The sequence below is a fragment of the Anguilla rostrata genome, chromosome 3 (assembly GCF_018555375.3).
Source record: "Anguilla rostrata isolate EN2019 chromosome 3, ASM1855537v3, whole genome shotgun sequence".
Lineage (NCBI taxonomy): Eukaryota > Metazoa > Chordata > Actinopteri > Anguilliformes > Anguillidae > Anguilla > Anguilla rostrata.
In genome coordinates, this window is record NC_057935.1 from 29,998,106 (window position 1) to 30,023,446 (window position 25,341).

At 38.9% G+C, this 25,341-nt stretch overlaps 1 protein-coding gene across 5 annotated transcripts in view; it reads right to left on the bottom strand.

Annotated features, from left to right (window-relative positions):
• The window catches only part of ppig (peptidylprolyl isomerase G (cyclophilin G)), a 109,894-nt gene that overhangs the window by 57,301 nt on the left and 27,252 nt on the right, over nucleotides 1-25,341 (bottom strand). For all 5 annotated transcript variants that reach the window (XM_064329884.1, XM_064329883.1, XM_064329882.1 and 2 more), the window contains 3 exons: nucleotides 15,000-15,087; nucleotides 14,814-14,843; nucleotides 13,800-13,939 (listed from right to left, as the gene is read on the bottom strand). In XM_064329884.1, the coding sequence (XP_064185954.1) occupies nucleotides 13,800-13,939; nucleotides 14,814-14,843; nucleotides 15,000-15,087 (258 nt within the window). The remainder of the gene's footprint in view (nucleotides 1-13,799; nucleotides 13,940-14,813; nucleotides 14,844-14,999; nucleotides 15,088-25,341) is intronic.

Here is a 25,341-nt window from a genome sequence, read left to right on the forward strand (position 1 = left end):
ACAGATTTTTGCTATAATACAGGTTAAGATACCTCAGCCTATATTTTCCCTCCGTGTTTCAGTATTATTTGTACTATTTATCATTTTTTAAATCATATTTGGTATTATGGTGAGCTATTTTCACATATTATATTAGCTAAATCACTTTTATTATAGGCCACATGTGCCAAAATGTTTCACACTGTTTACACAGTGTCAATTCCATTAAGCTAATGTTTTATTTAGGATTACAACAACTTGATTCTTTTAATGTGAAATAGACCATTCTTTTGTAGGTTCAACACCCTTGTAACACCACCTGTTTGGCGGACTAAAAGATTCCATGTCTCCTTCATCCCAAGTGATATTGATATGCTTAATGGCAAATAGCACTCTGGCCGCATTACTTGCACTACGCCAGCACATTTGCACATTTGTACTTGGTATGAATTTCCATTTCCCTGCACTAGCTCAGTGATTTAATTGTGTTTATGTTGTTGTGATGTTGTCCTTTTGTATTCTGTCTTTATGCGAACCTTGGCTGCAAAATAAATTTCCCCTAGTGGGACAATTTCACTACTCTGCAGGGATTCACCTGTTAGATTTAGCTACATAGTCGAAAGCACCACTCTTAGGAGGATGGCTCCTTTCGGAGTCTGCACTGCTGTTCCTATCGTTTGGGGATGGGGACACTTGATATGCATGTGGGGGGAGGGTTTGGGCGGGCTGCTGTTGTTGTTGGTGTTAGGGTATGTCTCTGTATTTATTTTATTTTTTTTCTGTTTCCATCTTCTCTTTTTTCCCTCACTATCCCACATTTTCCCTTCCCTTCTTTCCCTTTTTTGGGGGGACTCGGTGGCTTGCTTTTCCCTTCTTTCATTTCCTATTCAAGTGACAGCTTAGATGACCAACACTAATTCACAAAATTCGGACAATGGATCTTGCATCAGGTTCTTTAGCTGTAATGTTAAAGGTATGAACAGTCCGGTTAAGCGGTCAAAGGTATTCTCTCATCTAAAAAGTTTAAATGCTGACATAGTATTCATACAGGAAACACATTTACGTGATAGAGATCAAATGGGTGGGTGATGTTTTTCACTCTAACTTTAAACTTTAAAGCTAGAGGGGTAGCAATTTTGGTTAATAGAAAAGTCCGCTTCTAAGATTATAGCCAATAAGAATGGCAGATAATTGATTATTGAAGGCATTCTATACCACAACCCTGTATTGTTGGTGAATATATACGCTCTGAATTTTGACGACCCAGATTTCACAGATAGATTGTTTGGTAACCTCCCTTTCTTAAACACTCACCTTTTGATATTGGGCAGTGATATGAACTGTGTCATTGATCCCACTTCAGACCGCTCGAACCCCCAAACTCTGACCCAGTCCTCCACGTCCAAATCAATTTCGGAATTTATGCTCAAGAACAGTTTTGTCGATCCCTAGAGATTTTATAACCTACAAGCTAAGGAATTCTCCTTTTTTTCACATGTACACCAGTCATATTCCCGCATTGACTGTTTTTTGTAGACAGTTCTCTTATTCCTAAAGTGACCTCCTCTAAATATTATTTGATTGTCATTTCAGATCATGGATCAAGTGTAAACATAAAATTTTTGACCCGGCCCTGCTTTTCATCACCCTGGAGGTTTAATCCTCTGCTGTTGTCTGACGATGAATTCAACGCCTTTATCTCATCCTCAACTGATGACTTTATTGCGATCAATAAAAACGTCTTCATTACTATGGGAATCACTCAAAGCATATCTGCGTGGGAAAATTATTTCCTATTCAGCATATTCCAATAAAAGCCATAAGGCCAAGTTGCAAGAGCTAACAACTAAAATCCTGGATACAGACCAACAAAATGTAATCAATCCAACCCCGAGCTTGCTGAAGACGCTGCTAACAAAACGTTGTCAACGATTTTTCGTAAATTCTTGGAAAATAATATTATTATTGAGCACTTCTGAGCATAGCTAAGCCATATGTTTGCTGATAGACCTAGCTGACATCGTTTTCTGGAGCAAAACAGAAGCGAATAGAACAGTATCATTTATTTGCTGTCTCTGTCTCCATCTACTGAACATAGATAAGAGTTAATTCATTGCTATGTAAGTATTACTGCTCAAAATACTTCGGTTATATACGTTATTTTTGAAATTGAGTGCCTTTAAATAGGTTCGTGGTATTATATAATGTGGATATTTTACACTGTAATGTAAGCGTTAGTTAGGACTGTAATAGTTTTTGTGAAACATGCAACAGTGATGACATAAGAGTTGGAACATTGCCAAAACGTGGTGGGCGGTTGAAAATTGTTTTCATGTCGTCCCATCCCCATACAAGAAAACATACGAGAGTACAGAGTATAGAAATACATACAAGAGTTAATTATTAGGTACTGTACCACATTGTGTGACAATATATTTGCATTATTTTTTAATCTGATAGCAATGTTCCATCTTAAACCTTCATAAGGGGCTAATTTATATGCTTTATAATGGACAAAAAGCATTTTATTCATTTTTGGAGAGATTTTGGATATGTTTCTGGACCCCTAGATATTTCAGACCACTCTACTGAAGGAAAATCTGTAATAACCACTTGAAAATGATGCAAAAGTGAGTTTCTTGAGACAAAACAGTTGATTTGTAGTGAAATACATGATTATGTTGTGATTTACAGCAATGCATAATTTAGACATTTTGGATAGATTTGGAGATGCTGGGTACACTGCTTAGTTTTTGCATCATAAATCTATAGTAGTTCTACATATCCACCCTTAGATTTTATGAACTTGTGGTCAAGAAGTTTTTGATCCAGCACATGTATAGTTTAACCTGCTGTATATATGCAATCTCTCAGTATTTCATTGCAAACTTAAAAAGTGCAAACTCATTTTTTATTTTTTGCATTTGTGGCACTTTATTTTATATATAAACTAACCTGCGTTAGTATTTTAAATTGTACAAATGTCTTGCTTCATTTAAGCCATTTTTCAAGTCTCTGTGGTGTTCACATCTGGAGTTATAAGGCTTTAAATAGGGTACCCCCTAAATGGGCAAGGAATGGCATGTGCGCTAAGGGGTTAACATGCCTCCCCATGTTGCAGTGTTTTAGCCAATGTTTCCTATAACGTTATGGACACATCTTGTAAAATTACAAGTTTGTTTTAGCTATCGATATTTCTTTTTAACATTAGCTGCATTGCCAGTTGTATGGTGTTGCCTGCTAGCTATTCGAGTGCAAAAATTGATGGGACTGGCGCCCTTTCCCGGTTAGAAGGAGTAGCTAACATTAACTAACTAGCTGTATTTTCTGAGTCTTGATTTTTTAACAAGTTCGCTAGCTAGCTAGTTACATCGCTCTAGCTAATTTGTAATTTAATAGCTAGTTAGCTAAAATTAATAGCTAGTTAGTGACCACAAACAATTCTCAACTAATCTCTCAACCCAGAATCACAGAATGTAAGTTCATCATTAGCTAACTTAGGCTAGCTAACGTTAGTTATCGATAGCAGATAACTAACGTTAGCAAACATTAACAGTTTACATAAGCTAACGCTGGGTATCGATACCTAGGAAAGCTGTGTTTTTGGAACATTATCGATAACTGTCAGCCACACCATTTCAAATGCAGTTATCTTTTTTTTTTATGGCAAGAGTTTTCTACAGTATTTTGTGATGGAAAAAAGGAGAAAAACTGAAGGAGGGAGAGGAGACGAAGAGGTACGTGCATGCAGCAGGCAGGGAGAGATTTCAATAGTCAGAGTGGGTGCCCTCAATTATTGCGTTTGGCTAACTTAGCTAACTTGTGAAGATAATTTAATGAGGTAATTTTGCGATACATTTGTCCTAGGAGCCTCAGCCACAGGTCAGCATCAATGAAAGGGACAGAGCAGTGACACATCAGACGCAGCAGGTATGATTTTAGCAAAGAGTAAGAATTGACGAAGTGACAGGAGGAAATGACATAGTTTCGGCCGCCTAGTGGTAAAGAGAAACATGTTGGGGATCAATATACAATATGTATATAATAATTTACCCCCTAGCTGATGTGGATTTTGTGAAATAAACATTAAACCAAGGAAAGTATAAAGTGATTTGTTTTTTAAAAATATTTTTTTGCATATTATGTACCATGAATATTTACTTACATATTTCATAGGTTGTGAAGTTGAGCCTTGATGGTACACATGTACCCTTCAAATCAAGCCATCAACCATGGCTCTGTAGTGTCTTACTGCAAAGTTATAAGACTTTACAAAAGAGTAGTGCAAAACAGGCGAAAATTGCCTTTAAGCCATCGGGGATAAAAGGTCAAAGCATTTTCAAAAAGGAAGTCACCCTTTGCTAAAAAAGCAGACACTGCTTTTATCAGTTTAGGCCTTAGTAACGGGAAGTTACCAAGAAATTTTAATTCCATGCAAGTAGTAAGGCTCACTGCCAAGCTGTTACAGGGTGTGTACAGGAATCTAACTCTGTGTACACACAATTATCCAGTGCTTGCGGAAAACAACAGGAGGAGGCAAGGCATTGTCTTTTGAAAGTTGTTGTAACGGTGCAGTATTTGGCAAGACAAGGCCAAGCCTTAAGAGGTCATGATGGGGACAGTGGGAATCCGTACCAACTTTTGAGACTCAGGTTGGAGGATGATTCCATCCTTGCAAAATGGTTGACAGAGCGTAGGCAAGATTATTCTAGCCCCCAAGCACAGAATGAAATTCTTAACTTAATGAGCAATGCCATAATTCGAGACATAGCAAACACAATCAGGTCCCTTCTACTCCTTCAATTCTCAATCATAATAGATGGTACACAGGACATCTCTAGTAACGAACAAGAGTCCATTTGTTTACGGTTTATTGACCATGACTTCGTACCACATGAACAATTCATTGGTCTTTATGGAGTGTCTGAAACAACAAGCCAGATCATCACCAAAATTGCCATTGATGTGTTGTTGAGACTTAATCTACCACTTTCTGGATTGAGAGGGCAGAGTTACGATGGAGCGTCCAATATGGCAGGAAAATATAATGGCGCATAGGCACTTCTAAGGAAGCAGCAACCACTAGCCCTCTATGTTCATTGTGGCAGCATGCTCAGCCTCTCCTCTGATTCAAGACTCTTTACATTGGGTCCACCAATTAGGTGTTCTGTTTTGGCAGTCAGGGAAGTTCAAAGTAATGTTTGAAGGGATTGCCAGGTCAGAGCGTGCCTTTAACACCACATTGAAACCTCTGTGCGCAACCAGATGGACTGTACGGAAACCAGCAATCACATCTGTGCTGAATCAATATGAGGCGTTTTTAGCTAGCTTAAAGGAAATGGCTACTTGTGCATCAAATACAGCCTCCACTGCGAATGGTCTGCTAGAGAGGTTCGGAAAAGGGAAAACGGTGTTGGGACTTTTCCTTGCATCAGCAGTCATCGGAAAGCTGAATGTCTGAACATATCGCTTCAGAAGAAAACGCAAACTATCTCAGGCATGCAACCTGTTGTTGGTTGTGTCCGATCCTCTCTTCAAGGGAAAAGAAATGAGGAAAGCTTCCAAACCTTGTTTGAGAAGGCAACAGGCATGGTTGATTCCTTAAATGTCGATCCCATTGAAATGCCACGCTCCAGACAGCCACCCAGCCGTCATACTGGTGCAGCAGATGCTCATACAGCCAAATCTCTAGTGGAACACTACAGAGCAGAGTATTATAAAGTTCTAGATATGGCTGACACACAATTCAGAGATCGCTTTGACCAGGATGGTCTAACCATCCTTGAGAAACTGGAGAACGCTCTCCTCACTGGAGAGCTTGATGGTGCCATTATAGACCAATACCCAGAGCTTAACAGAGAGTGTCTTAAAGTACAGTTACCCATGTTCCAGATGAAGTACACATTCACCTCCAGTGCAGAGGCAGCAGAGATATTTAGAGGGCTCCCTGTAGAACTTTGAGGTTTGTTTGATCAGGTTGAAGCTCTGGTCAGGCTGCTGTTGGTAGTACCCGTTTTCTCCTGTGAAGCTGAGAGAAGCTTCAGCGCCCGCAGGAGGCATAAGACGTGGCTGCGATCAACCATGACATCGCCATCTGCTATGTCCACGAGGACAACTTTGACCTTTTTAATAGGAAGTTCATCTGCCAGCAATTTACTGCCTGCAGTGACAGGCGTAAGCATACTTTTGGTTACTTTGCCTAGGCTGAACAGGAGAAAAAACACCCTGAAACAATGTTCTTTACACTAGGTTTCCTTGAAACAGCTGCCACATGTTCGTTTAGCAAAACCTCCACACTCTGTTCTTAACCTGATTATCTATACTGTTTCATGACTCTCGACATGTGTAACTTTGAGATTATAGCCTGCTCTTTTGGTTGATGCGTGCCGTCTTGTGGATTTGGGAAGACGTTTAAGTTAGAGTCTTCCCAAAATCCACAAGGGAGCACGCGCCAGCCAATATGGTTGCTCAAATGCATGAATAAAGGTCAACACCTAGATGCTCTCTATTGAGCTAAGTTGCCTATTGGCTTAGTATGCATGTGTGTGTGTACACATGATGTAAACTACACAACGTACACATGATGAAAGTAACAAAACAGTGTAGATAATCAGGTTAAGGACAGAGGGTGGAGGTTATGGTTAACAAACATGTGGCAGCTGTTCTATGTTTTATTGATCCCTGGTATATGCAGAGCGGATCATCTAAATATACACTTCATTTTAAAATTCATTTTTAAGCAAGCTGGCTAGTATTTTTTATTTATTTAAACAAATATGAGACAGTTACAATAAAAAGTGCTTTAAAAAAGAAACATTGATGTGCTGGAGGAGTCTAAAAATCCAAGGGGCTTACAGCCGACCCCCCCAGAAATATAGATTAATCTGCTACATTGGGGAAAGCGATATTAACAACTATGTACATATACACACATACACATACATGCATACCTATACACACATACATAAATATATACATACACATACCGTACCTACATTCGTACACGTACATATGTACACATACACGTATACACATAAATGTTGCTGATGAAACTAGATTGATTTCATTATCATTAATAAAAAAGTCTCTTTCTGTGCAATATTTGTTCTCAACTTGTTCTCAAAAATAATTAAATTTGAATTTTGAAAGAAAAATCTCAAGTCACCATGTCAAAAGCTTTTGACAAGTCTAAAAATATTTTAATATATTCTTTTTTCAAGAGCAGATGTAATCTTTTCTCGAAGCTGGTGAAGAGTCATGTATGTAGAATGATTCTTTCCGTATTGATGTTCATACAAAATATTGTTGAAAAGTCATGATTTAAAGATGAGAGAAAATGATAGAAATTGTCAATTTTTGGAAAGGCTTCATATGCTAAAATGGAGAGTGGAGAAGATGTTTGTCTCTTTACAAAAAGTTGAGAAAAGAGTTGAACTGGTTTTCTGAATAATAATCGCATGCAGTGGGCCCATAGGAGTAAGCATTGTAAGGTATACTTGACTGGTTGTCATACAAATCAACATTAGAGTCATAATTTGAAGACAAGAATAAATATGGGTTAAAACAATTATAGTCTTTACAGACATTTTGAAATTCACATTTTTTAATAAGATTGACTAGTCATTGCCTAAGGGGGATCCAGGGGAGAGATTGTCCATAATCGTAGCTGCTCGTCCAGGCTACGGTGACCTCTCGCCTTGATTACTGCAACTCTCTCCTTGTAAGCCTGCCAGCTTGTGCCATACAGCCACTACAGATGATTCAGAATGCCGCTGCCCGACTCATCTACAACCTTCCCAAATTCTCCCACGTCACTCCCCTGCTGCGATCACTCCACTGGCTACCGGTCGCTGCCAGGATCCAGTTTAAAGCCCTGACCCTTGCCTATACTGCTGCCAACAGGACAGCCCCCATCTACTTGCAGGACATGACTCGATTCTATGTGCCTGCTCGACCACTCCGCTCTGCGGCAGCAGGGCGCCTTGTAACCCCTCCCACCCACCCAAAGGGATCACAGAGCTTCTCCACCCTAGCTCCCCAGTGGTGGAACGAACTCCCCGTCCCTCTCCGAACCTCCCCCTCACTACCCATCTTCCGCTGTGGCCTGAAGACTAATCTCTTCAGACTATACCTAGACTAACCACCACCATGCTGTATATTTCACTCTAAATCCCCCCCCCCCCTTTTCATGACACTTGTTACATGTTGCCCCATCCCAGAACTTTTTGGTAATTTGTATTTGTCCTAATACTGTAGCTTATTCTTCTGCCTAGTTGGCTTTGCAGAGGTTAGGTCTGAATAGTGTTCACTGTGTGAACTAAACTGTGTTCTTGGTTAGAAATAGCTGTACAAAATAAGTATTGTACCTTACTGAATCTGTGTTTAGCAGTTGTCTATGACCATGAAATGCACTTTTTGTACGTCACTTTGGATAAAAGCATCTGCCAAATAAATGTAATGTAAAATGAGCCCAAGTTACATGCTTGTCAGTTTTCTTTAACACAAACCTAGGACACAACACATTTTTACCGATATTTTACACATTTGTTTATAGACGCTTTCATCTGATGCACGCGCGTTGCCAAGGTTATGCGCTTGGCCCTAAGTTAACTTCCGCTCTATGTTTGTTTATTATTGGGTTCGTGTTTACTGGCTAATATGGCACCGATTACAAACGGAGTGAAAGTTAAACTGATGAGCAGACTGACGTTGGGCTCAGGTTGTTGTGCTGTGGGGTGCAACCTGGAACAAATGCCATTTAGAAAATTTGTAAAAATTCATAATTTAACTTTGTAACCCCAACTAGGGAATTGTGAAACGAATTGCTTGAATCCCTGCGATTATTATAGCTGGTGCTTGCCCATTGTTACTTCGTATTTTTGAGAAATAACCGTGGACATCGGATATATACCTATTAAAATGTAAGTCCTGTAAAAATACACATAATAAACTATATTTTTTTAAAAGTCAACTTCATACATACACATTTAGTAATACTAATACAGCCTTATTTACTATATCAACTTTAAGACAAGCAACACGCGTGTAATTATGTCATCGCGATCCATTAAAGCCAATGGCGCAGACGTTGCGTCCTGCGACTTGGGTTACAACTAAATATGTACGGATTCCTGGACGTGCTGATAGCGACCACCCTCTCATATTAACCTCAAATATGCAAGGAAGGACACTTATACAGTATGCTAGCAAATTTATTTATGAAGTTCTATTCATTTATATGGGGTGGTCGATACACGTCCCCTTAGCAACCAAAAGCTAGCACTGGACCACCTCTGACTTATTTGCTGGCACAGAAAAAAAATTGTGAAAATACTGGAAAAATAACCACGGGAGGATAACAAGGACATTTTTCCTACATAACTAGGTACAGGTTGTTACCGATATTTTGTCTATTTCATAAATAGTTGGAAATCAGTTTACGTTTTCCTGTTTGTCAAACGAAGGTGGTCGAATAGGTGCTCTCACTGTACTGACTTTGTTTCAGGCAAACTCATGATAAGCGATAGCTAGCTAGCTGACCAGTAACAAGCCTTCAATAGTTATGAACAATTAGCCAACTAAACTGATTGTAGCTAGCTAGCTAGCTAAACGTAGCTAACATTGTATACATTATACACAGTAACGTTAGATCAATGCTAGTAGATACGCTTTAGCTACGTTTTGAACGTCATGATACCCGTTTCCAGTGACTTGACAGCGTTACATTGCCTGATCATTTTTGTTGTGGTAACCTAGCAAGATAACCCAAACTAGAGCCACAATGTTTTTCCATCAATGCATGCTATACTAAATAACCTACAGTAATTGCATTGGCTACACATGCTGCCCACTAGCCCCAGTTTGTGTCTCATATAATCATAGTTTTTAAGCAACGTCATAGAAAGAGTGCACTTTTTACACAGGAATGTGCATGTAACCAGAATAGTTATGGATTATGCAAGGAATGTATGATGCTCAGCAAGGTGCAATACTGTCAACACTATCTGTTTCTGTAATGTTTTTCTGGTAGTGTAACGTTATCGCATTTGAGTTTGGCCAAGTAACGGTTCTTTTCTTCGACTGGTAAGCCCAAATAATACTGGTTAGACATAGTTTTAACTAGCTAGCTAACGCAATTTACTTATTTATTTTGCTTGTTATCAGAAATAGTCTAGAGGGACTCTGTTGCTATTGATTGTTTGCGGAAGTCTGCCGGAAGTTAAGTTAGGGCCAGAACAACGCACATGCGCAGTAACGTTTGTTTATGTTGTTACCGTTGAAAGTGTCTATACACTGTACACAAACATACATATCGTAACCAGTATTAGTTGACAAAAGAAATGCATTTTTACTAACGTGTGAATAATAAAGGAAAGGGACAGCATTTAACGGGTGTAGATGTTATGGCTGTCCTCTTGTCCTGACTATGCATATGGCAGGTTAGCTTGCACAACACATTTATATCAGACTATAACAGCAGTAGCTAAGAGCGTGGTAATAAATTGAGGCAGAACATATGCCAATTTAACAAAGAAAAATAACACTAGCAACAAAAAAAAGCTATTTGAATGATAAACATCTCATGCGATGCATTAAATTAAAATTTTATATTTGATTTGTGTAGGTGAATAATTTTATGATTGTCTACATAAAATGTAAATTACTTTATTGAACCAATATCAATATGAATTGATGATATTAGATAAATATGCTGCTCTCTGGTTCTATATGTTGAACACTTTCTGTTGATGTCTTTGTGTCTGATTTCTGGACTTGTTCCGATTACAGTGGAATTAGTTAAAAAGTCCTTGTCCTTCCTGAGTGTGAACCATCTCATTTTTGTGTTGGTGCAGGGCCCTATTCCTTGTAGCTGGCTAACTGTGCCATGTGAAAAACTGAGTAAAACCCAGAAAGCCCCCAAATCTGGAACATGAAATAAAATTTAAAAAAAAACACTGTTCCTGGTTTTATTCAATGCAGTTAAACCACCTGTGTGCACATCAGTCAGGCTGCATGGCTAAGGAAGGGTACTGAGTTTTACGGTCATATTATTTGCTATATTTGTTAGCTAGCACCCTCTCAAAACAACCAAGCTACCTCATACCTACCCTGCTCAAAATGTTGAAAAAATTGATTGGATGGTATATTATTAGTGTCCCCCTCTATTATCATCACAGAGAAAATTTACTGTTTGTGGTCCCTCCCAATGTTCAAATGAAACCTACGCCCCTGCGCCTGGGTACCATCCAAAGTAGCTGTGCGTAATACCACACGTTGTTTACGGTGTAGTACAATTTTTAGTACAATCATGCTTGATTGACGATTAATTTATTCAAAAGGTGACAGTATAAGCTTTTTAACGATGTATAATATGTCTAATTTTACTGTTGGAACAGCGTTTTATAGCCCAGTCGAAACCGAAAGTTGTGAATCATCATTGCCACCTTATGCATTCACTCTGAGGTAGCAGTAAAAGACACTGCATAATTTCTTGGAAAATATTATTATTATTATTATTATTATTATTATTATTATTATTATTAAGGACTTCTGAGCAAAGCTAAGCCATTTGTTCGCTGATAGACCAAGCTGACATAGTAAGTCAGAAGAGGAGAATGACAGCTTCTGCCGCTGCCTCAATCTACTGAACACATAACATTTCATCATCGCTATGTAAGTATTACTGCTCAAAATATTTTGGTTATATACGTTATTTTTGAAATTGAGTGTCTTTAAATAGGTTAGTGGTATTTTATAATGAGGACATTTCACACTGTAATGTAAGTGCTCCTTGGTAGCTCAGTAGTGTTTGTGTTTCATGCACTGGATATGAAGTGAAAGCTGGAACATCGGCAAAATGTGGTAGATGGTTGAATATTGTTTTAATGTCGTCCCATCCCCATACAAGAAAACATTACATACTGTAGAGTACAGAAAAACATACTAGAGCTAATGATTCCACATTTAGGTACTGTAGCATATTGTGTGACCATGTTTTTGCATTATTTTTTTATCTGATATCAAGGTTTCATCGTAAACCTTCATAAGGGGCACATTTATATGCATTATAGAAAAAAGCATTTTAATCATTTTTGGAGAGCATTTGGATATGTTTCTCTAACCCGAACCCTAGATATTTTAGACCACTGTACTGACGGACAGCATGTAATTCCCACTTGAAAATGATGCAACAATGAGTTTTGAGTCAAAACAGTTGATTTGTTGTGAAATAGGCTACATGATTATGTTGTGATTTCCAGCAATGCACAATTTAGACAATCTGGATAAATTTGGAGACACTGGGTACAGTGCTTACTTTCTGCTTCATAGACCTTTAGTAGTTACAAAAATCCACCCATAGGAATTTACACATTTGTGGTCAAGGAGTTTTTGATCCAGGACATGTAGTTTAACCTGTTTTATATATGGGAACTCTCAGTATTTCTTTGCAAAATAAAAAAGAGTAAATTCATTTTTTATTTTTTTCCTAGACAATTGCATTTGTCTTTATTTCTTCCTAAATTATTAATATAAACTAATCTAAGTTAGTATTGTAAATGGTACAAATGCTTAATTCAAGCCACCTTTCAAGTCTCTGTGATGCTCACATCTGGAGCTATAAAGCTTTAAATAAGGTACCCCTTAAAGGAGTAACGTGGTGCTTTTCACACTTTCTCGGTTTTATGTGCTATTTGCACAAGAGGCATTGAAGAAACATGATGAGTAAAGTATTATGTCCGTTCTTTATTTTTTGAGAAATATGCGTTTTAAATTTATCGTCCTAATTTCAGGCGTTTGAGAATGTTATCAACTTAGTGCGTCACGAGTACAGTAACCAATCCCCTTTCCACGCCCCGTAAAGAAATCTGACTGGACACACCGTCCTGCTACAAGAAAATATATAACTTTAAAAGGTTTAATTCAATATTATGCTGGGACTTGTGTCGTTTATTGAGGGTGTGAAAGAAAATTTCGGTGCAGCTGACTATAATCAAATGTTTTTCAGATTTACGGTTCGATTGAGCAAGTATCATTCAAAGTACATTTTTATGGGTTAGTACTGTCCGATTGTGCTAGCTACTTCACATTAACCTTGTACGGCGATCAGTAAAGGCTAACAGCACAGCACCACTTAATTATTGTCACTTCTATCACCACTGTAATAAACTAAAAAAAAGGAGACAAACTACCTTTTCTGTGAGAAATGTATTATCGAGCTCACGCGCATACACTGCCCATCCCCTCTTGATGACAGACACCTTCTCGACCCATCGCTGAGTTTAGTTACTTTGGTAAAGTTATGAATAACAACACTGTCCGACGTTGACAACAAGTCGTACAAACCAGTTTGTTTGAAGCATAGTGAAGCCTTAACATTTTATGTCCTGTTTCCAACTTTCAATCAAAAGTTAAAACTTCTCTCGGATAACCTCCCTAATCTGAAGAACGAGCTCATAGAATTATTATATAAATTTGTTGGCAAAGTCATCCTGTTCATTTATGTAGTGTGTATCTCCACTCGCCGTTGTGCATTCAAAAAGTGTATTGTTGCCCTTGTGCATTCAAAAGGTTTAACATTTATCCTGAACACAGATAATAATTTAATAAAAATTGTTATCGTTGACAGATTCTAAAATGTATTTATATATTTTTTGAATACTATATACAGCTTAAGCAGAACTTGCATTAAGCACTCACGCCCATCTCTAGTCATTATTAAGTTGTTAGTGGTATGGCATTAGAGACTGAGCACCAGGCTCAAAATAACATTATAAAATCACAAATATTCAAAATAACATCAAAACAGAGCAAACACAAACCTTTAGATTTTGGAATAAGTTCTCCACAGTTGAGAACCTTGACTTCAGCATATGGCCTACTGCTGGCATCTGTCTTCTGAATTTCAATGGTCTTAATCACTTCCTGGCCAGAGATCACTTGACCAAAAACCACATGGACTCTAGAACATACATTGATGCATCAAAATCACGATAAGAATTCAGGTTAAAATCATGTAGTAAAAATATTAAAAAGACAAGAACACACGTCATTTTAAAAGCTATCACTTAACTAGCAAGATGGGCCGCACATTTGCAATAATACCAACTATGTTATTGAGATACAGGAATAGCAATGTAATGGATTAATCAAAGACTATTCTTCATTACACAATCACGTCCATCAAGCTTAAAAATGAAAGAGATTAATTTCATTTTGGTTCACTTAACGTTGCACCCCTTTCAGAGAAATGTAATGACTCAAATTACCTTCTAGATGAAGCTCTATATGTTAACCTAACCTTAATAAGATGTTTACCGCTATGTAACCTTGTGCCCAGTTCCTGAGCTGAAATAATGACCAGTGGGTTACAGTAACGTTTTGTACCTGCGACAAAATGTGTTTCTTTTATTATTACACACATGAAGATTATATCTTTGGGCTATATCTGTACTGTTTTAATAAACAATTTAAGAGGAGCAGGGAGAAGGAAGAGATTAAATTATCAGAGCTGTGTTCATTACGTTGCCTTTTAGTCTAAATTTAAGACGTGTGCGTTCATGTTGCGGTAGATGTTTTGGTCTAATGCATTCTGAATGTGGGTGAAAAAAAATCTGATCACAAAGCCTGGAGATGTGAAAAGTACTGCCTCTTGCGTCAATCTATAGTTACTTGAAATGGAATGGAATTTACTTTAGCGACAACCGATTATTTATTTGTTAACGTCAACGATTGTTGACCAAAGTAATTATTTAAAATTTGCATCTCCATAAAGAACATAGTCAAATTGTGCCATGCAGACAGAAAAACTTAACTTAGCTTTTTGGATTACTTACCCATCCAGATGAGGAGTAGGTTTTGTTGTTCTATTCATCCAAAAAGATCCGAAAACCATAGGAGGGTGAACCACAGAAAGAAGCAAAGAAGATAAGAACAAAATCGGTTTACCCAAAGTATTTCAGTTGAAATGCATGAAACACTGAAAATACATAAGAAAAACAACTTCTAGCATTCTTACTTACATGAAAAACTGTGACCCATTTGTATCTTTGCCTCTGTTTGCCATAGACAGAAGATATTCCTTGTTGTGTTTGACCGAGAAACTCTCATCTATGGAAGAAATGTAAAAATGTGTCAGGTTTCTTTCCAAAATCCATGAGACCAATTTCTGAAAGACTGATACAAGTTATAGAAACCTACCAATGAAACCAAATGAATCATCACATGTAGAAATGCATTCAACACAGCAAACTAGAAATTTGTATTTGCAAAAACACATTTTCAAAAATATATTTAATGGATAAAGGTGCTATAAAACTCACATTTGCCAATAGTCACAACTAACAACAGAACATGACAGAAGTTTACACTACACAAGGGGACCGGGCCATCACTATCTTATTTATTGGCTGTTGCTCTTGCTGTGTCCATAAATCAAAACAATGAAAGTTAATTATATTTCAATACGTTCACTAAGCTGACACACTTATCCAGAGTTACAAACATTAGTTTGAGCAGGATTTCTATTTCTAGATTTTATTGTTATAACCAACGCTTTGTGTTAAAAAACTGAAATATCACATTTCCATAAGTACTGAGACCCTTTGTTATGACACTCAAAATTGAGCTCAAGTGTATCCTGTTTCCACAGATCATACTTTAGATCTTTCTACAACTTGATTGGAGTCCACCTGTGGTAAATTCAATTGGACATGATTTAGAAAGGCACACACCTGCAACCATGCCCAGAGTGGGACCAACGAAAACCAGCGGATTCCCCGGACCCCCAAGTCTTTCCCCTGCTCTCCCGAATATTCCCTCTCCCCCCTCCTCCCCCTCAGGAACATCTCTGGGTGGCTGAGAAAGACCCTGTGTGAGCAGAGTGATGTAATTTCTGATACCATCCACCATCCACTGCCTAGCAGCCATGCCAACGTCACTCCCCGGAATCTGAGAAGGACCTTAGGTAAACTGAATGATACCATCCACTATCGAACTGCTCCACTGCCCAGCAACCATGCCCCCTCCTCTCCCCAATCATCCCACCTCTCTCTCCCCCCCTCCTCCCCCCTCAGCTTTATCTCTGGTCGGCTGAGAAAGACCTTAGCTGAGCTAAGTGCTGATACCACCGTCACCGACAAGAACAGCAACCACCGGCACAACATCCATATCAACTGATACCCCCAGGGTCCCTGCCAATGTTATACCGGTTCCTCAAATTCTACCGAGCTGGGACCCATTGAGAATCTCACTGGCTCCTCCTATAGGCCAGGAGGTCCTACTTTGAATCCCGGGTTTCATGCCAACCCACTCCCCATTCCTGTCTTATTAGGCTACCGTAGTGGGCCAATAGGTGGCATTATTAGACCGTCTCGTTATGCAAATGTCTGCAATCACATTATTGTCCCTATCACTACTGCAACACATCCGCCAGATAACTCGAAGGGAGCAAATAAGCTTAACGTAAGTCTGCTAAATGTTAGATCTTTGTCTAACAAAAGTTTTATTATCAAAGATATGATCTCGGATAGCAAGTTGTCTCACAGAAACATGGTTGTCGTCTGCAAATGTAGCAAGCCTAATTGAAGCTTGCCCACCAGATTTTAAATTGCCACAAAATCGACCTTGGGAATTTCTCCTCCACCGCGTTTCTAGCATTAGAAATTAGAGCCGCTGTGCCAGTGCTTGCCATAACAGTCTATTGTCCACCAAAACACTGCGCAAACTTTTTACCTGAACTCTGATATTTTATCCATTGTAGTCACTAGATACGACAAAATACTTTTAATTGGCGATTTTAACCTACATGTAGATAAGAGCAACGACTCGAATGCAACAGAGTTTTTAAACCTACTTGACACATTTAACCTTGTCCGAAATGTAAACTTACCAATGCATAAACATGGACACACATTAGATCTGGTTATTTCCAAGGGGGTCGACATCAACTTATCTGCAGTTACCAATGTTGTTTTTTCAGACCATTTCTGTATTTATTTTGATGCCGTACTCTCTCAGGTGGAAAAGAGATAAGCACGCACCATTAAGAAGCACTTCCTAGATGTATCCACAGGTGCCAAATTCTCAGATCTAGTGTGCACTATGTTTCTTAGCATGTGCTCCAGAGTACACAATCTTGTTGAGCAGTTTAACAGGATGCTTAAAGACTCAATCGATACTATCGCTCCTATCACAGAAAAGAAAATGCTTAAGAAAAGACATGTGCCTTGGAAAACAAATGATATTTATGAACTAAAAAGAGTCTGCAGAAGGGCAGAACGTAAATGGAGGAAAAGTAAACTGTACTGTAAACTGTAAACTGTACACCTGGATATCTTTAGAGAATATCTTATTGCATACAACAGAGCTGTGCATGTTGCGAGAAAAACTAATTTTTCAAAGCTCATCACTGACAATGCGCATAACCCTAGGATGCTGTTTAAAACCATTGACAGCCTATTAAATCCAGATGAAAGCCCAGCTTGCCCCAGCCAAGCCTCCGCTTCAAAATGTGAGGAATTTTCCTTATATTTTAAGGACAAAATTGTCAAGATAAGGTCCACAAAGGAGTACAGTTGCTGCCCACCAAACGGACCCTAAAGTCTAGTATCCACTGCTTCACAATGACTAGTGAAAATGAACTCAACAGGACTGTTTCACAGCTGAAGCCAACCACTAGTTCTTTTGACCCAATTCCCTCTAGATTTCTTAAAGACAATTTTGACTGTCTGCTGAAGAATATACTACTCATTATAAATCTGTCCTTAAAATCTGGCATTTTTCCAAACGCTTTTAAGACTGCAGTTGTGAGGCCGTTGCTTTAAAAAAAGCTCTGATTTTAACAACTTTTGGCCCATCTCAAATTTACCGTTTTTAAGTAAAGTATTGGAAAAAGTGGTCTTTAAGCAAATTAATTAGTATCTTAATGGAAACAGCATCCTAGAAAAATTTCAATCAGGTTTCAGAGCCCACCACAGCACAGAGACAGCATTAGTGAAAGTCATAAATGACTTGAGAGTTAGTATTGATTTGAATAATGTGTCCATTTTTATTCTTTTAGATCTAAGCGCTGCATTCGATACAATAGACCATGGTATTTTGATTGATAGGCTTGAAAATTGGGTCGGACTCTCAGGCAATGTTTTAAATTGGTTTTATACATATATTACTGGGAGACAGTTCACTATAAAGTTGGATGATCACTTCTCTGAGCATGTTAGTATGGATTGTGGCATCCCACAAGGCAACATCTTGGGACCCCTCCAGTTCTCTCTGTATATGCTGCCTCTCGGAGATATTATTCGCAGGCACAGGGTGAATTTTCATTCCTACGCTGACGACACTCAGCTCTATTTGTCTGCGAAGCCAAATGACCCAAGTCCACTTTAACAAACTGCCTCACTAACATTAATGATTGGATGAACAGTAATTTTCTAAAATTAAATGAGAATAAGACTGAAGTTCTACTAGTCGGTCCCAAATCAAAAATAAATTTAGTTCATTCAAGGCTGGGCACTTTGGCTTCACAGACAAAAACAGAGGAAAATAATCTGGGTGTCATTATAGACTCTGATCTAAATTTTAATTCTCATATCAGCAATGTCACAAAGTCTGCCTGTTTCCATCTCAGAAATATAGCTGGTGAGACCTTTCTTAAGGCAGCAAGATGCAGGGAGGTTGGTACATAGCTTTGTCTTTAGCTGACTAGACTACTGTAATGCTCTGTTAACCGGTCTTCCCAAAAAACAAATAAACAGACTTCAACTGATACAAAATGCTGCTGCCAGTTTTAACCAAATTAAAGAAACGGGATCATATCACCCCCGTACTACAAACCCTGCACTGGCTCCCTGTATGTTTTAGAATAGATTTTATAATTCTCTTATTGGTTTTTAAATCACTTAATGGTATTGCACCTCCCTAATCAGCAGATATGCTTTTAAGGTATGTGCCCAGCAGATCCCTGGGGTCCTCTGGTACTGGCCTTCTGACTGTTCCAAGGATTGGGGCCAAGAAAAGTGAGGAGGTATTCAGTTTCTGTGGCCCCAGCCTTTTCCCCAGATACTTTCAAAAATAATCTCAAGACTTACCTTTTTAGCATTGCTTTTAGTTAGGGCATCCATATTCTTTTGTAATCATTTTAATCTTCTTAAATCGTTTTATTAATTTATTTATCTTATCTTTTATTAACTTATGTATCACCTGATTTTTAAGTTTTTTATTTTCATTTTTGTGTTCAGCACAGTGTTGCAAATTTGTATGAAATGTGCTCTATAAATAAAGGCTGATTGACTGACTGATAAGGACCCAAAGTTGACAGTGCATGACAGAGCAAAAACCAAGCCATGAAGTCGAAGGAATTGTCCATACACCTCCGAAACAGGATTGTGTCGAGGTAAAAAAAATTTCTACAGCATTGAAGGTCCCTAAAAGATCACAGTGGCCTCCATCATTCTTAAAAGGAAGAAGTTTGAAACTACCAGGACTCTTCCTAGAGCTGGCCACCCAGCCAAACTGAGCAATCAGGGGAGAAGGGCCTTGGTCAGGGAGGTGACCAAGAACCCGATGCCCACTCTGACAGAGCTCCAGAGTTTCTCTGTGGAGATGGGAGAGCCTTCCAGAAGGACAACCATCTCGGCAGCACTCGATCAGGCATTTATGGTAGAGTGGCCAGATGGAAGCCACCTAAAGGACTCTCAGACTATGAGAAACAAGATTCTCTGGTCTGATGAAACCAAGATTGAACTCTTTGGTCACAATGCCAAGCTTCATGTCTGGAGGAAACCAGGCACCACTCATCACCTTACGGTGAAGCATGGTGGTGGCAGCATCATGCTGTGGGGATGTTTTTCAGTGGCAGGAACTGGGAGACTAGTCAGGATCGAGGGAAAGATGAATGGAGCAAAGAGATCCTTAATGAAAACCTGCGCCAGAACACTCTGGACCTCAGACTGGGGCAAAGGTTCACCTTCCAACAGGACAACGACCCTAAGCACACAGCCAAGACAATGCAGGAGTGGCTTCAGGACAAGCCTGTGAACTTGAACCCGATCAAACATCTCTGGAGAGACCTGAAAATAGCTGTACAGCAATGCTCCCTATCCAACCTGACAGAGCTTGAGAGGATCTGCAGAGAAGAATGGGAAAAATACCACAAATACAGGTGTGCCAAGCTTGTAGCGTCAAGAAGAGTCGAGGCTGTAATCACTGCCAAAGGTGCCTCAGAAAAGTATTGAGTCTGATTACTTATGTAAATGTGATATCAGTTTTTTATTTTTAATACATTTGCAAAATTTTCTAAAAACCTGTTTTCACTTTGTCATTATGGGGTATTGTGTGTAGATGGATGGGAATTTAATCCATTTCATAATAAGGCTGTAACGTAACAAAATATGGAAAAAGTGAAGGGGTCTGAATACTTCCAGAAGGCACTGTATATCTGAGCAGTTTTTCAGTCAACGAGGTCAAGAATAAGCCTGCACGACCAAATTGGGTGCTCTCTACAGCCACCTACAGTTTTCAGTCAGTGCATGATGACTCTCATTCTCGTCAGTGAACGAGTGAGAGAATGAGTCTGAAGTCGGAAACAGTCACGTCACAACAGTCACAGACTCTTGTTTGTGTTTGTGGGTGTCTGAATGAGAGCAATGAGGGAACTGATGAACAAATCGGTGAATGAATCCTTTTGGGGGACCGAGTCAAATGATTTGTGCCCTGAACAGAACCGTAACGCCCACAACTAGTTTGATGGCCGCGAGGAGGACAGTAAGTTACTCATAACTACAGTTTGCAAATCTTCATTAGATAATGAAACTCCTAAATATCCCAATTACACAGAGCAGCATTTAAAATGCTATTTTAGCTAGTTAAACTGGTAGACTCTTTTATGCTTTTGGTCATTATTATTCATTATTTTCATTGATGTCTCTGATATTTTGAAGCACTTGCACTGGTGAAGCCAAACGACATTTATAATTGTATTTACAATTTAAAAAATACAATTCTGACCACTCTTGAAAGGATGCGTTGTCACTTTTGTACCCAACATATGCAGTCTGTGAAGAAAGGCAGGACAGAAAGTCGTTTTATTGTGGTTCCTACTTTGGAAATTACGATTCACACTAAGTATAAAAATTAAACAGGGTAATGGGAGCAATCAATTACACAGGTCACGTCAGGGCCAAAATAATAAATGCAAGCAATGAAGCTCAGTCCAGTGAGTTTAAAGTGATGTGGTTGAACTTGAGCAGAAAAGATTCTACTGTACACTTCATAATTAGGGGTCCAAGCAGCGAAGCTGGTGGAACCCTGTTGTATCTGTTAGGATTATTATTATTCTTATTATTTTTCTCCGCTAAAAGCGTCTGAGGCTCAGCAACCATACGTTGTAGACCAACCAAATTTGGTAGGTGGGTTCCTATGGCCCCCCACTACTCAGGCACTAAAAAGCACCTATGTCGGCCAGATGGTGGCGCTATAACAAAGGGTTTTGCGTAAAAGGCCATAACTCCCACACCATCAGTTAGATCAACACAAAACTTCATCGACCGATGCATCTGAATGTGCTCTACAACTTTGCCATTGGGACCACCTATGTCCGCCATATTGTTTGCCCGCCATTTGGACTTCTTTATTAGTTGGGGTGCGGAAGGGCTGGAGCTCCAAATCTAAGTGTTACGACATCTAGTAAACTTCTTTACGGCAAGCGACATCCATGGCGACGCAAGTAATCCGACACCGTAGGGTCTAGTTTTTATCAGTGAGGCGAGGGTCTGAACGTCGGGGAAGCAATGGAAGACAGTGCCAGCCAGAGTGCATGCTAGGCTATTAAAGGTTTGTTAGTAAAAGCTTTTTGAGAGGATGAATAATTACTTTTCTTTGGCATGGATCCATTTGAAGACAGTATCAGGTGAGTTTGTTTAGTCTTTAAATCTGTCATTATGGTGAGAAATAGCTAAACCATTTTATTGGTAGGTTTTGAGTTTGTGCAAACGCGCGAAAACACGCTGGTATAATAAAACATGATGGCAATACATGTATAGTCCGCTTCCTTCTGTTGCTACCATAACAAACTATCTTCTGTCTACAGCTGCAGTTTCTCGCTGCAATTTCTAATACTGAATATTAACAAAAGACGCAATTTATGCTGTAGTCTGCCAATGTCTAAATAAATAATACGGTACTCCGAGCGCAGGTAGCAGGGGTGGCGAGTTGATATTTAGTTTTTTGTTACTAAAAGTTTGTTAGTAAAAGCTTTTTGAGAGGATGAATCATTACTTTTCTTTGGCATGGATCCATTTGAAGACAATATCGGGTGAGTTCGTTTAGTCTTTAAATCAGTCATTATGCTGAGAGAAATCGTATTCTCAATTTAATCTCTAAATTGACTGTAAGGTTAGGGTTGTAACTAGTTAGCTGTTTCGTAGGTGACTTAGTTAATGCACTCGTCTTGACTATTGCTTGTATTTTTGCATATACTGCGTTGTTGCTGTTCTTGTTTGTGTTAGTGTTAATCAGTTTAACCTACAGGGTCCAAGTTGAACTATGTGGTTGTTCCCTGCACTTGGAACGATAGGCTACTGCCCTCTAGGGTTTTCGACACACTTGTTCCTGGTTATGGTTATACACTTTGTTGTACATCGCTCTGGATAAGAGCGTCTGCCAAATGCCTGTAATGTAATGTAATGTGATATTCTGTAGCAACAAGATAAACCAGACATTAGCCCTAAAATATGCCAATACAGCAGTCAAAACGCTGCTCACTGAATAATGAAATAAACGAGACAACGTTTTTTAAAATTATACCATGTCATACAGTCAATATCTGGGACTATGCATTTAATAAATATACAATCTTACCATCGGGTTTACGCGTAGAGATGTCCCTTTTGCGAATGAGTGGTCATATATTGTCTTGGACAATCCGTTTGTGAAATATAGGCGCATGTGAGACGCCTGGGTCGGCTACCTTCAAAAATAGCTGTGCGTAATACCACACCTGTTGCTTACGGCGTTGTCGCCCTTTTTAGTACAATTTGGCTTGATTGACAATTCATTTATTCAGTAGGTGAGAGTATAAGCTTTCTAACGATGTATAACATGTATGATTTTGCTTTTGGAATAGCGTTTTATCGGTCAAATTTTCTTATATGCCAGTGTCTAAATAAATAATATGGTAGGCTATTCTGCGAGCAGCACGCAGGTCGCGAGTAGATATTTCGTCTTTTGTTTAGTTTTTTCTCAATGTGTATTTATTCTTTGAAATGTGTATTTGTGTGTTATTATTCTGTCTCTGAGGCGCTCCGAAATGTGCATTCTCTGCTAAGCTGAGCCATGGATTTGTATAGGTTTGTGTCTGATGTAGTGTTGCACAGTACGCCGACACTTCAGCACTTTCTCAGTACTTAAAAAAAAAAAAAAAAAAGAAAGAAACGGTTCGGTATTAGAATTTTCCGACATTCGGTAGTTTTGCGTCAAATGTAAAAGCCAGGGACATGTGTCTCCCGCATTACCGATTGAGAGGATGAAAAGTGTAATCTGTCAGAATCTTCGCTAGATGGCAGTAGCAACTAAGGTTGGCAAGTGAGGTGACCTGCGCTTGTGCATTCTTCATGGTTGATACAGCGCAAGCCTAGACTCAGTTCACTTCAGTAGCAATAGCTGTTCTAATTTGTAAATATTTTATTATAGGAAGATGCTGTATTGTTATTGAAATATGCTGTTTTTAGATATATTTTAAAGTGAAAGACCTGTTTAAAGATAATTTACTTTACAATTGTTTAATTTTTGAAATATATTTAATATAGTTTTCTATGGTTTAGTGTTGTAACACTATAGTCCTATGCTTATTGATATGTTGAACAGGCTTCGACTTAAAGGTTGTTAATAAACCATGTTTTTAATAAACTGTGAATTCGAAAATGAGGTCATCCCTTGTGGACATTACGTTTCTGATCTATTAAGGTAATTTCAGTATCGTTAGGTACCGAGTATTGAATCAGTATCGTTTCAATATCAATTATCGTGATACTAAACCTGGTATTGGTATCAAAGTCAAAATTTTGGTATCGTGACAACACTAGTGTGACACCTTTTTTTAGTTGCGGCATGGAACCGCTGCAACTGTACATACACGCCGGGCCATATATGTGTTACGACATCCCATCTAAGTGTTGGGATTTTTTATACAATCATCATGATATTCAGTAGATTTGTTGGGTGAAGGTATATGATCATGAGGACAAAGCCATTTTAAAATCGCTCAATAGGGGGCGCGATGGTGCCAATGCTTGGACCCCTCCCAACGCCGCTTGCGGCTTTAATTCAATCCGTTACTACTATCAGCAGTTACAACTTTAATGAAGACAAGTGAGCTGGTACCAGTGGCAGTCATACATGCCCAAACCATAATATCCCCACCACGTTTCACAGATGAGGGGAGTGGGGGTGTTTTGGACCTTGGGTAGTTCCTTTTGGCCTCCACACTGATACAAGTGCATCTTGGTCTCATCGGTCCGCAAGACCTTTTTCCATGTTCTTTCAGGTAATTCTTAGCAAACTGTAACCTGGCCATCCTGCTTCTTCTTTCTGCTTACTGTGCAGCCTCTGGAGTTTGGTTCCTGTAGTCTTTTATGGACAGCATATCCATGCCCACCATCTGAAGAGTGTTCTGGTCTGTCGGTCTGGTGTTTGAGGGTTTTCTTAATTATGGTGAGAATTCTTCAGTCATCAACTGCAGAGATCTTGGCTCTTTCCAATAACTGAGCTCACCAGTCAGTGGGTTTACATGATGTTTGAAAAAGTTGATTTATTGTATTAGTCCGGCTAAAACTGGACTTTTAAAACTCATGTAAACATCGTAGTCGGACTGAAATAGTACGAAGTTGAATTTTTCAAAGTCGGATTAACATACCTAGATAATGCAGTTCGGGGTCGATTTACTACGGCATGTATACGCTTCAATCGGAGTACAATTGGCCTAGGCTTTCTGCGCATGTTCCGTAATTTACATAGCAACTTCACGCACACGGTGGCCAAGCGGAATCGATAACGTTTCAGAAAATATATAACTTTAAAAGATTTAAGTCAATCTTCTACTGGGACTTTTGCCGTTTATTGAGGGTGTGACTGAAAATTTTGGTGCCGCTGACTATAATCGAATGTTTTTCACATTTACCGTTCGATTGAGCAAGTAGCCTGTCATCCAAAGTACATTTTTATGGGTTAGTGCTGTCCGATTGTACTTCACATTAGCCTTGTATGGCGATCAATAAAGGCTAACAGCACAGTACCACTTAATTATTGTCACTTACATCACCACTGTAATAAACTAAAAAAGGCAACAAACAACCTTTTCTGTGAGAA